General features: G+C 34.0%; 3 protein-coding genes across 5 annotated transcripts in view; 1 reads left to right on the top strand and 2 right to left on the bottom strand.

Annotated features, from left to right (window-relative positions):
• Nucleotides 1-2,256, bottom strand: part of LOC111062423 (transcriptional repressor p66-beta) — a 60,898-nt gene extending 58,642 nt beyond the window's left edge. For 2 of the 3 annotated variants that reach the window (XM_039421309.1, XM_039421310.1), the window contains exon 1: nt 1,944-2,254. The gene's annotated coding sequence lies outside the window, so the exon portion shown is untranslated. Of the gene's footprint in view, nt 1-1,943 lie in introns of all 3 variants that reach the window. The other variant, XM_039421312.1, reaches the window with a different exon arrangement.
• Nucleotides 1-13,069, top strand: part of LOC111044905 — a 336,821-nt gene that overhangs the window by 129,774 nt on the left and 193,978 nt on the right. The gene's annotated exons all lie outside the window — the stretch shown is intronic.
• The window catches only part of LOC111055916 (tyrosine-protein kinase hopscotch), a 65,792-nt gene continuing 61,450 nt past the window's right edge, over nt 8,728-13,069 (bottom strand). The window contains exons 17-18 of the mRNA XM_022343226.2: nt 12,729-12,898; nt 8,728-11,643 (exon numbers count right to left, since the gene is read on the bottom strand). Coding sequence (XP_022198918.2) covers nt 11,280-11,643; nt 12,729-12,898 — 534 coding nt within the window. The 3' untranslated portion in view covers nt 8,728-11,279. The remainder of the gene's footprint in view (nt 11,644-12,728; nt 12,899-13,069) is intronic.

The following is a 13,069-nucleotide window of genomic DNA, read 5'->3' as shown; positions in this document are numbered from 1 at the left end:
ATGCGCCTGATACTCCCGTTGGAAGGATGACAACTTGAGCAAACTCCTCTGAATGTGACTCATGAGTTGTAAAATCGCTTCCCGGTGGTTCGGAACCCACCAAAAACCGTAGGTTCAATCTTATCTTATCATCATCCGCCTTATTAAGCACAGGATCATGAGGGCATCGTCACCCTCAGCAAATACAATCTGTCTCAAATAGGCCTAGCCTATATTTTATTTGACAAGAACAATAATTCTTTTGTTTATGATTCAATAATACATTTTCATGATTGAGACTGAATTTTCTGTTAGTTCATTTTTTCTTCTTGGCCAACAAACGATTTGGCTACGATGCGGAGGTTGAAAGAATGGAGTTAACTGATATGGCTACTGACAGACAAGACATCAAACCAATGCTAATTCGAGATTTACTATACGGTATTAAATAAAAACTATTGAAGTACGACTTTTTAGGATTTGAAGTGTTAAAATCCTAGTGATTAGAAAACCAATTGCTGCAGGTATCAGAGAGTTCAGTCTGTATAATTTTATTTCATACAGGTTTATAATCCATTTCAACCTAATTGAGTTTGCTTCCACCATAACATGTCATAATAAACCCCAAAATGGGTGGAAAGATAATAATTTTTGAATAGAAAAAACAGCATACAAAATTGAAGAATGGATCATCCTGAATTTTTAAACAGAACATACAATGTAGGGCAAACGATTGATTAAACGATTTATCACACAAAAATTGATATGTCTACTAAGCTTCCTGCTTGGTAATATGGTCCATATCTTGGTAACCCAGAGCAATTTCATGGCTTGCTTACGATATTATAGGGAAAAATGGGATAACAAAGTCTATCGGATTTACCTAGTCAAGACAGAAAAATAAAAAATTACAAAGATTAAAATATCTATAAACGAGTTTTCTTACTTTGTTGAGATGTTGATTGATACGTGTCAATTTACAGTACTACTTCACAAAATCAAGATCACTAGTCGGCTTAGTAGACAAAAATAGCGAACACAAACCTAACCATAGTAGGCCTAGGTCAATTTATCAATCACCCGTTAAACAATTAGAAATGTAAATTAATAATACTACTTGAGAAAGCTTCAGCTTGAGTTAAAACAATAATATTCTAGATATTAGAAGCATAAAATCAGCAATAGTGTTTAACTTGCATCTTGCAATATACTATAGCATAACTTGAATAAGTTAATTTATATTATGTTCCACTCTCTGTTGGTTTTCAGTTTTTTGACAAAGCAAAAAAAGCTCAAGTGCTTCTTTATTAGCACCTATATTTAGTCATAAGTAAGCTTAAAAATTTGTTCAATTGTTTTAAAACAAACTTGATACCAACATTTTTATCCACTAATTTCAACATAAGTTACCAACGTTATTGGAGCCACAAATTTTAATTATTATACTCAAGTTCATAGATTTTTTTAGTGAAATATAGCCGTAACCTTCAACTGTTAATGCCGGTTAAAAATGATTGAAGTGTATAGGTTTTATTAAAAAAAAAAATATTTGTTTGTAAACACTCAATTAGTTTAACCTAAAATGAAAGTAAGACTCAACCAAACAAACAAGTGTTTACTGTAAATAAAACTTTAAATCTACGAAGTCTACAAATGCCGATAGGCTAACTAGAAATTTATAGGTTATAGTTTACAAATATAAGATTTGAATAGATTCAAATGGTAATTGACCAAAAAAATTAACATGTAATGCCATTAGCTTCAAACCCCGAAGCATTGAACCGATATAGCTTCCCTTCAGATTCATTACCACAAAATAGATGGATAATAGCATACACATTACCTAGCATACACATTAGTAATTGACCTAACCAAAAATGTAAGCACATCACAAAAATATACAGAATATTAGGATTTCAACGATACCCATAATGAAATACTTTTTAATAAGTTATAAAACATACCTGGGGGGTCAATCAAGGACGTTCCCAATTTGTTAACTGGCTGACAAATCGATTACAAAAGTACCGACAAGGTGTTGATTGTAGTATTTATCCAAACGTACTCCATTTCACACAAATATTTAGTTTCAAAAAGCATCATCGATGAAAACCGATCGTCACTATCACAAATAATTAGCACTAGTAATTAACACAAAATGATTATTGAAAAAATAACACAGCACGCAAAAATTAACAACTGATTCAATATGGCGTGGCCTTGTTTTTCTCTCATTCTCATCGGTACTCTGCTCTCTTGTCTCTTCGTTTTTGGTGCTTGTCGCACAGCGGAGGCATCTCTGTCTATCATGCTACGGGGCCTCCTTGTTTAGTACAAGGATTCCGTACACATGAAAATGACAATAAACAAATGCACGTGACCCGAGACTGTCCTCTTGATTGGCGGCTCAACAACCCCGCCAATCTTCAACCCGGCTAAACAACCTTCAAATCAAAATAGCTTGCACTGACTCCATAAATATCACGGAATCATACAATTGTCGTACTTAAAATGTTATTTTGACTTCCCAAAATTAGAGTCAATTGTAAATAATACACAACTTGTAATAATAACCTTTCCCATCAAATTAATAAATTAAATTACGCTACACAGAATAAAGAAGCACAAAAGTTACCTTATGGTAATGGTACATTGAAGTAGCCAAAAAATGGTTTTTATCACACCTTTATCGTTTTCCTTGGAATGATTATTTTCCTTCATGTTGCATTAATGATGCAACATTAATGTTGCTGTTCCTACAAAAGAAATTACAACTCGTAGAGCCTATAGTCGGAAAAAATATCTACCTCTTTTTCAATTTGACGTAATCTGACAATAAATATTAACTGTACAGTAAATAATAACTTAAGAGTTAATTATTAACGTACCGTATAGTAAAAATTTACTTTCATATTTAAAATTTAATCGATAATGCAGGGTTACCGGTAAGTCAAATTGAAATTTTTCAAGATGATGTATGCTGGTATTAGTCTATATTTTTATATAAAACCCTTAGGCGGGATGCACACCGCAGAAACGCATTTCGTGAACCCCTCTTTCATGAAACTTGTTTCATGCAATGCGTTTCACTCGCGCATGCATACAATGTTTTTTCTTCCAGATTCGCATAAAACTTTCAGAATATGATATATACCGTAATATATATTATGTATGCATAGAAACCTATGTTTGGTATTTGTAAGGCGGGATGCACACCGGAGAAACGCATTTCGTGAAGCCCTCTTTCATGAAACTTGTTTCATGCAATGCGTTTCACTCGCGCATGCATACAAAAGAAACGTTTCCTGCTTAATCTTATCAGTCGATTGCGAGCAACTTTCGTTTCACGTTTCCTGAAATTTTTTTCACGAAACGCGTTTCTCCGGTGTGCATCCCGCCTAAAGCTTCAACCTCATACATTCACTGTGACTGGAGATACGACCCGAGGTCATACATCCCACAATAGGCCTATATAAATTCAAATTTCCTATATTTTCCATTGAATTGTATTAGTAGCTCAGTTATAATATTTAATATCATTATTCAACGTTATCAGTAACTCATCCATGAAAATATCACCTACACAAATTTTTATCATGCAATAATTCAATTTTGGGCGATCAGCAACAAAAAATATTTTTGTTTAGTTTCAAATCAAATTCTAATGTACTATTAAATATTATACTCTTCTCACTATTTTTTCTCCCAAAAAAGAGTGATTTTTCAAAGCTAACGATTTTAGCCATAGGGGATAGTTACATTATTGGTTTCTTTATTTCTGCTTTTATGTTTCTTGCACTAGCCTATATTCCTTACTACATTATGCCAGCTAATTCTTAGCTCTTAACTTATCTCTTTACTCTGGATAAAAGGTGGTTCAAGAAAACTCCAATTTCAATTGCCAAGTATTGGCGACCAAGTGCACTTGCCTGGTTATAACACGAATGTGTGTATTTTATTTACATTTCTAGGTAGCATGAATCAACAGAAATTATTATTATAACTACTGATTTTTTGTCAAATGAATACATATTGTTTTTTCTGGAAATAGAGTGGGCTACTGATCACTTCATAGTTTCAATGTAATAGATTTTCAAGAACAGTCCAGAGCAGAGCTTGTTTATAATTTCAATATCAACCACTGTCTCTAATAGTAGTAAAAATATTTTTGAAATTCTATATAAAAAATATTGAAACCGTGGTTAGGCTACTTCCTTCCTATCTTATTATTAATTTACACTAATATTGTTTCTAATATTTATTTACCTGATAATAATATTATTAACTCCTTCCAAATACTAAAACTGAGTTGCACCAATCACAATATATTTGTTCTATTTATATATCAGCTCAATGCTATCAGAGTTCAATTCCTGGCTGAAGTTCCTCAAGGAAGTGTGCTGGGTCCACTCCTGTATCTCCTCTACACATCTGATATATACCCCGAAAATGTAAAACTAGCAACATATACTGATGACAATGCAATTTTATCAGTGTTGCTGAAAATTTTAAAGACTACAGAGACAATGCAGTTGGCAGTCAACAGAATCAATGTTTGGACAAAGCACTGGCTTATAAAATTGAATGAAGCAAAGTCAGTCGATGTTAACTTTACTTACAGAAAAGTTAAATGAATTCCCCTGGCAATTAAAAGTAATATTCTACCCTACTCCAACACTGCAAAATATTTGACATTAGATGCCAAGCTTAGATTTCCACCGCAACCTGGGAGTGACAATAACAGTCATCAGTGAAATCTAAAAATTTACAGAAAGACTTCATCAACATTTGAAGGTGGAAGCAGTCCAGCTGCTCAACCTTCATGAATTGAGAAGACTTAGACGCAGAAAGCCGCATAAATTAGTTTGGTGCTAAAGTGTCAAAAGTTTCATAGTGACAGTGCAAAAAAAGAGTATCCTTTACTGGATGTGTAGAGAATAATGTTATTCCAATTTAGTCCTCAACCATTACAGAAGGCTAAACCAATAGGTCATACTCACAAACAGTATTCTTATCAATTTAAGCTAGATAGTCCGTCCAGTCAATATAGACATAAAAAAGGGAGTGTGCTTGCAATTTATATTGTAATTATGATTTTTTAATATATTATTTGGGTTCATAAGAGAAGTCCAGAACCAATTTCTTCATGCAAAATTTCCTTGTGCTAGATACAGAGTAGCCCAAAAACCTCGTATTTTCGGCTCATTTTCCAGTTCTCATTTATTTCTGCCAAATCTCGTAATCGGACAGAAAAATTTACTCTCGCCTTTTTTTTAGATTATAAAATTCAGAATAAAATGAGATCATTCGTAACTCTCTATCTCCAATGAGTACTGAGTTATGATTTTTCAAAAATGAGTGAAATTTGAAGAGAGAATCAATTTTTGATGAATTTTAGATTTTGATCAACAATATCTTCCGATTGTTACCATTTAGATGTATAATTCTAAATCCCTCTGGGCGTATTTTTGTGCTCTACAATCTGAGATCAGGTAGAGCGCTCTATCTCATATAGATTTCCAAGTACACCTGACAACAATGCTCCTTGCATTGTGAAAAAACACCTAATTTTCAGCTTCAACCATCATCACCAACTACATAGTCTTCACATTGATATTTCGCATAATGACATAAGTTCATAAAATTATGTTCTATGAGTATCACCCGTTAGATGCACTTCATTTCAGTATTTCCTAGTGGAGAGGCGCGCTTAAGGACACCTCAAGGATCAAAATTTCAAACACATAACTTCTGACATAATGCTCAGATTTCATCGTACTACACTTCATTCTTCTCGGCTCGTCAAGGCGGTCCAAAATCATGCATCATAAGTCAAATTCGGTCGAAAAGTGGAAAATTTATTGTTGAGCGTACTAAAGCCCATATTCCAATATACAAAAAATGACCAATTTCTATATTCAAAGCTATGTATTTCGGTAACCCCTTATTATAAAAGTCATTACTTGATCTTGAAATATACAATAGAATTTCGTCTTTTACCTGCTGTATGGAAAAATATTTTCGTAGAGTGAGATTTGATTGTTGAAAAAAATCCGGAAATTGTAGATATTTTTATCATATTAACGGTTTTGGCTGTACTATGATAGGGGAAAGTTATTCAAGATGGCTTTTAGACAACTGAGCTCGTAGACGATGAATTTATCTACAATTTGGAATCAATCAAGAGTTTCTATGATGTATCAGACTCGTTTCAGAAGCTCTTGATCAACAGTAAAATCACGGAAAAAATGTAAAAACTTAAATCGGCATTTTTTGAAATATTCTGTAACTTTCAAATGGTATTGGAATTGAAAGTATTATACTTATTGGAGTGGGGTAGAGGGGGATGATTTTCAAATCCTCACTAGATTTGGTAATTTTATCAGAAGTATTTCAAAAGACATGCGGCTTTGAATATAGAAATTGGCCATTTTTTGTGTATTGGAATATGGGCTTAAGTACACTCAACAATAAATCTTCCACTTTTCGACCGAATTTGACTTATGATGCATGATTTTGGACCGCCTTGATGAGCCGAGAAGAATGAAGTGCAGTACGATGAAATCTGAGCATTGTGTCAGAAGTTATGTGTTTGAAATTTTGATCCTTGAGGTGTCCTTAAGCGCGCCTCTCCACTAGGAAATACTGAAATGAAGTGCATCTAACGGGTGATACTCATAGAACATAATTTTATGAACTTATGTCATTATGCGAAATATCAATGTGAAGACTATGTAGTTGGTGATGATGGTTGAAGCTGAAAATTAGGTGTTTTTTCACAATGCAAGGAGCATTGTTGTCAGGTGTACTTGGAAATCTAAATGAGATAGAGCGCTCTACCTGATCTCAGATTGTAGAGCACAAAAATACGCCCAGAGGGATTTAGAATTATACATCTAAATGGTAACAATCGGAAGATATTATTGATCAAAATCTAAAATTCATCAAAAGTTTATTCTCTCTTCAAATTTCACTCATTTTTGAAAAATCATAACTTAGAAGGCTACTCATTGGAGATAGAGAGTTCCGAATGATCTAATTTTATACAGAATTTCATATTCTATAAAAAAGGCGAGAGAAAATTTTTCAGTCCGATAACGAGATTTGGCAGAAATAGCTGAAAACTGGAAAATTAGCAGAAAATACGAGGTTTTTGGGCCACCTGTATCTAGCAAAAGGAAATTTTGCATGAAGAAATTGGTTCTGGACTTCTCTTATGTACCCAAATAATATATTAAAAAATCAGAACTACAATATAAATTGCATGCACCAATGTATATAGTGACTGGAATAAGAGCTTATTAGTCTCTAACTAGGTGCCAAAGAAAAAACAGTTCAATTACCATATCGTTATGTTATTGAAGTTGATCCTGGTTTCAGTAACCCAGCCTGAAAGCATTAGTAACTTGCTAAATCATCTCAGGAACGATAAGTGACATTTTTCAATTGGTCAATTTTTCAATTTAGTTTGAAGAATACAATAGATATTGCATATCACTGTAGAATCTGGAGTTTAGCACTCAGAAATGTAAACACTCTTAAACCCATTCAGCTACTCGTTGATGAATTTTTGTTTATGCTTCATCATCAATCAACAAGTTTTTATATGAAATAATAATCTTCCGAATGCAAACGAGTTTAGCAAGAAAACATCTCACACAACTCAATTGCTACATTTTCTTATGGGAATACTCGTCAATCAAATAAAATACTGTCCTGAACAGTATTCAGAAATAATTCAATATTAAATTTTGGAATGTTTATTAGAAAAACAAATAGATTAACAACATCCATTTCAATAACAATCTTATTTTCAGACTTGATTGAGCAGTTAACATCACATTGAGAAGAAGTTACGTAAAGAAATCACATTCACTTAGAAGCTACTTAAAAACTATTTTGATTAAAACAAAGCATTGATAAAATACTATCAACATCTTTACAATTTGAAACACATTTAATTTGGATTACAAGAATACTAGTAAATAAAAACTGATAATATAAAATCAATGCAATATAGCGAGATCACAAAATATATATCTAATAAGTACATGTATAACAATTAAAAGAGGAAAGTAAACAAACTAGGTTTTCATAATATACTATTGAAATATTCGATTATTTGAAAATAAAGTACCAAATATAAAGATATATTTGAAAATAAAGTAAAAAATATAAAGATTATTTGAAAATAAGTAAAAATAAATAAATAAATAAGTCTAAACTACTTAGTCTAAACAGCAGTGTGGCCTGGAAGGGCGCAAACATAATCAATTTTATAGTCTAGATCTACAGATAACCAGGAGCATGACTGACCAATAAAATGTTAAAAGGAATCAATAGGGATTTCTTCAATTCATAGAAATGCTTCATCAACCGAGTATTTATTACACAAGAAAAATAGTACTTGATATTTTGGGTTAGATCAGTATTGGTCTAAAAAGTCGTAATAATAATGCACTACTTTCATAATGATTTAGACCATAAAATGATACAGATTAAAATCCATACGAAAAAACTAATAATATTGTAGATGTTATACACTAATAATAATAAAAAATGGCAATGTTCAAGAACTTTCAGTTTCATTAGAAAGACCCGAAATCGATAGAAAAATAAAAAGTCAAAATTAATGCTATACTATTATACAGTAATAACATGGCTGAGTCCACAGAGCAGATATCCACATACATTAAGTGATAGATACCAATGCATCTACTAAAATCATCGATTCTACAAGTCAACAACACGAGAAATCATTTTTGTAAAAGGTTAAAATTTCACTAAATAACAACTACAAAACACTTTCAATATTTACAAAACACTCGATTAAGTGATCTCGGAAAATAACAATTTTGTGCAAAATCAGTTTTGTGTCTTGAGTAGATTTGAATCGAACAACACCACTCAAATTTTCAAAAACATTCGAGCTTTATGGGTAAATTTTGGTTACTTGACTTCATGTCTATGAAATTGAGGATTTTCACAGAATTACGTCACACTATATTATGACTCTGTACTTGACAGGAAAAGACTGATTTTCAGGAAACTTTCTTCCAGTTAAAGGCGGTCCTGCGATAGTTTCATGCGGTTGTCATGCATGATTCATTCGTCAGTTAGGACCAATCTATTATGGAACTACTGATCACTTCTACCGTCAATTAAACAATTCGTAGGTAGAATTGTTCAATTTGTTGGTAGAATTCGTAGGTATAATCAGTTTTTCAACGGGAAACAATAAAAGTGCGACTGAAATTCACCGCGAGTTGTAGTGTGTATGGTGGCGACGTTATCTCAATGTCAATTGTTTCTAGTTTGTGTCAATCTTCTGTTAGAGGAAGAATAACATCAACAACTAACAACACAGCGGCCGTCCATCCACGACACGTCCCCGAGACATTGTCGAAGATGTCCGAAGACATTGACCGTTGCCTTAAGCTTGACAAAATTCATTAGAAACTCTCTCCAAATGTTGAAATTAGGCTTGCATACTACACAACTAGCGGTTTCAGTAAAACTTTTATTCTTTCCCGTTGGAAACGGATAACACTACATATTTTTTAATCGGCAGTAGAAGTGAGTGGTAAGACAATATTGTAACTGACGAATGATTCGTGGCAAGCGCATGGAAATTCAACGGCACTGTCACTTAACCTGGAAAAACTGCAACCTTTTCCTGCCATGTACAGAGTCATAAAATAGACAGAGCCATTAATGTGAATTAATTCTGTGATAATACTCGTATATAAATAATGTGTAAATAATCTATATATTTTCTTCAAGCTGTGCTTACGTTATTTAGGAAATATTTATGAAATTATTGAGTGAACTCAATGTAACTGATCAAATATTGTGCAATTTGATCGGTCAATTCCGAACAAATGAAAAGTTTCAAAGCTTTAGTTTTTCAAAAAAACACAACTGATAAAAAATCGGCTGACAAATAGAATCACGAATTGAAACCAGAATAATTGGTTAATGCCTCTTGTCTTGATGAAAACTTACATCGCTTCAACACACCAAGACTAAGCCTACTTTTCTAAACAAAGATATATGTATTTGCGTTGTCACAAGCAGATTACGCATACTTTTCGATAATGTGTAAAGGTGCGTACACACTTTTTCTCTGCTCCGCAATCGAACGTCACTCGAGCAGATCGATTAATGATCGACCGGGGAGCAAGAGTGGAACACGAGAAGAGCTAACATCTCCCGTAACGTTCTTGATTGGAGCGATTGCGGAGCGTTTTGGAGGCGCGTATATCTGTACGCACTTCAAGAATGTAGCTTACATTTATTGAGATAAAATAATAATAAGGAAGAACTATATACGTTTGCATATTAAAGCTGACAGGATGAAAATCAGCAGCAAAGCGGTTTAGGCCGAGATCAGATAACTTTAAATCAACCATATAGGCCTCTATAACATATCAGGACATTTGGTCGAAAACATTACGTTAAATTTGTATCATATCACATACAGAGAGCAACATTTATATGAGTTGAATTCAACAAGATTATAAATTATCAACCTGTATAGTTTGATACACACATACTGTGCAATACTATTCTGTAGATTGAACAACTGGCAGATCAAACTTGCGGTAACTTCAAAATCGACAATCCCAGCTTATCCCCTCTATTAACCATAGTTTCTATAAATTAAATACAAAATTCTAAGCACCCAAGCCTTGACATCTGAATAGGAGACAAGAAAGGTAGGCGAAGGGTAGAAGGAAGCGAAGACATTTATCAGAATTTACTAGCCACTAGCCAGCTAGTCAGTGTATGCGGTAGTTGACGATTCACATGTGTCTTGTCACTCGCTTACTCTCCAACTTCGGCTTAAACCAGTTTTTCACACATTTACCCCACAACTGGCTTGCCAATTGACGTTTTTCAACTAGCAACTCTCTTTAAACACGGATACTCTATTAGCTAGCTCGCCCAAACGCCGGCGAGTAGCGAGTAACGATGACCTGTCTTCAACTCAACTTTTCTCCCCAACTCCTTTACTAGCTGGTTACTAGCCTGCTAGTTTGCTAGTATAGGATTTCACGGAGGTGGTTGGTATCAAATAGAAAAATAGCTGTTTAGAAGCTAGTATTATTAGCTAGCTCGCTCAAACACCGGCGAGTAGCGAGTAATGTTGACCGGTCTTCCCCAGCTTCTTAACTAGCTGGTTACTAGCTGCTAGTTGGCAAGTCAAGGATTTCACGGAGCTAATTAGTATCTGTTTAGGAGCTAGTAAACTGGCCACATGTAATCGCCCCATGACAGTCGATGAAGACGGAAACATTTCAGTTGGTAGTACCCGACGAGAACTGAATGAGGTCGCAGTTGTTGTCGGCGTGCTGACTGCGCAGTTGGGCGATGGTGCGAGAGAGATCGTCGAAGGTGGGCCTGAGATGGGGGTCGGCCTTCCAGCAGGGATGCACCAGTTGCACGTGTATATGGGGCGGACACGTGTCGGGACAGGGCAGCCGCACTCCCTGGTCGAGAGCCCACAGGATCTCATCCGGCTGGTCCGAGCCGCCGCCGTTCGCGCCGAAGCGCAGGCGCGGATCCTCGCCCAACGAGAACATCTCCCACAGCGTCACCCCAAACGACCACACGTCCGTGCGTGTCGAGTACTTGCCACTGCGCAGCGATTCCGGCGCGTACCTAAACATTCAAATAGATTACAAAATTGTTGTAACAAAAACAAGAGCAGAATTTAGTTAAGATTTTTCAGTCGATAGACTGGGGAATCGTCAAGGACTGGTTCCACCCAAGGTGTCCAGGCGAGAAATTCAATTCTTGTCAGGTTATTCTTGTTTTAGTTTTTCCCAATTCCCCCAAGAAAGTGGAAATAGCAACTTCTATCCAACTAACCCGACTGTTTTATTCAAAAGTAAAAGTTTATTATGATCTCATCTGTACTACATAAATTAACATCATAGAGTGGCATAATAGCGGTGAAACCTTAACTCTAGTCATGTATGCATTCTTTGTAATTCGAAATTTGTTCAACATTTTAATGGAGATTAGAGCAGATTGAAAAAAGTGACATTGTGTATATATCTGATTGTGTGTATGCTGATGGTTATTAATATAAATCTTATTTCTTGAGTTGATTGCATCTCAGGGAAAAATGCGATTTTCCAGTGTTATGGCCTCCAGAATGTAGGTTGATACAACCGTAAAATAGCTTGTTTGAAAAAAGAGACTTATACTAACTAACTATACATTACGTCTGTTATCAATACAATAATAGTAATTAAAATTTTGGATTATAATAGTAATAATACTAGTATTCTAGTTGATACGGTACCATTATTATATTCACACATTTGTGAAACGAAAGAGTTGAACTTATCCACGATGACTAATGCATTTTTTTGCAACGTTTCACAGGCTACTTCACTTAAAAGTGAAAGATTATTATGATCTCATCTTTACTAAATAAATTAACATAAACGTTTTCAGTATGAATTTTCGCTTAGTAAAGTGATAAGCCAAAACAACATTCTCTAACATATAACGTAAAAATAAAGATTGGAATTTAATGAATTTTTTGCATTTAAGACAGTGGAGAAATGAAGACTTGATGAAAAAAAAGTAATAGAATACAGTTGATTCAAGAATTCCAAGTTTTATGTTACTAGAATAATTTCAATTTCAGTTTATTTCCAAATGTTTTCATAATTTTCATAAATGTACATATTTGTTAATCAGACATAAAATTTCAAAAATAACGGATGATTTACCATTTGATAGGCAGATAACGTCTTGTTTTAATGATGTAGTAATCGTTGTTTCCAATCGTCTGTGCCAATCCAAAATCGGAAATTTTCACTTGAAACTCATTTGCTACTAAAATATTCCTTGCTGCCAAATCTCTATGCACAATGTTTCGCTCTCCCAGATATTTCATACCCTGAAAAATGCAATTTATTTGATCATCTTATTTGAGTTGAGCCTACAATAATATTAATATTTCAATACTACCATTAACATATTTCAATACTGATAGTTCAGTATTTAAGCATTAGATATATTATTTGGAAGAGAATATTTATACAGAATGGATATTATGAGAGTTGATTTC

This window comes from Nilaparvata lugens, chromosome 2 (assembly GCF_014356525.2).
Source record: "Nilaparvata lugens isolate BPH chromosome 2, ASM1435652v1, whole genome shotgun sequence".
Lineage (NCBI taxonomy): Eukaryota > Metazoa > Arthropoda > Insecta > Hemiptera > Delphacidae > Nilaparvata > Nilaparvata lugens.
The sequence above is the reverse complement of the archived record's forward strand: the minus strand, read 5'-3'. Positions and strand labels throughout refer to the sequence as shown.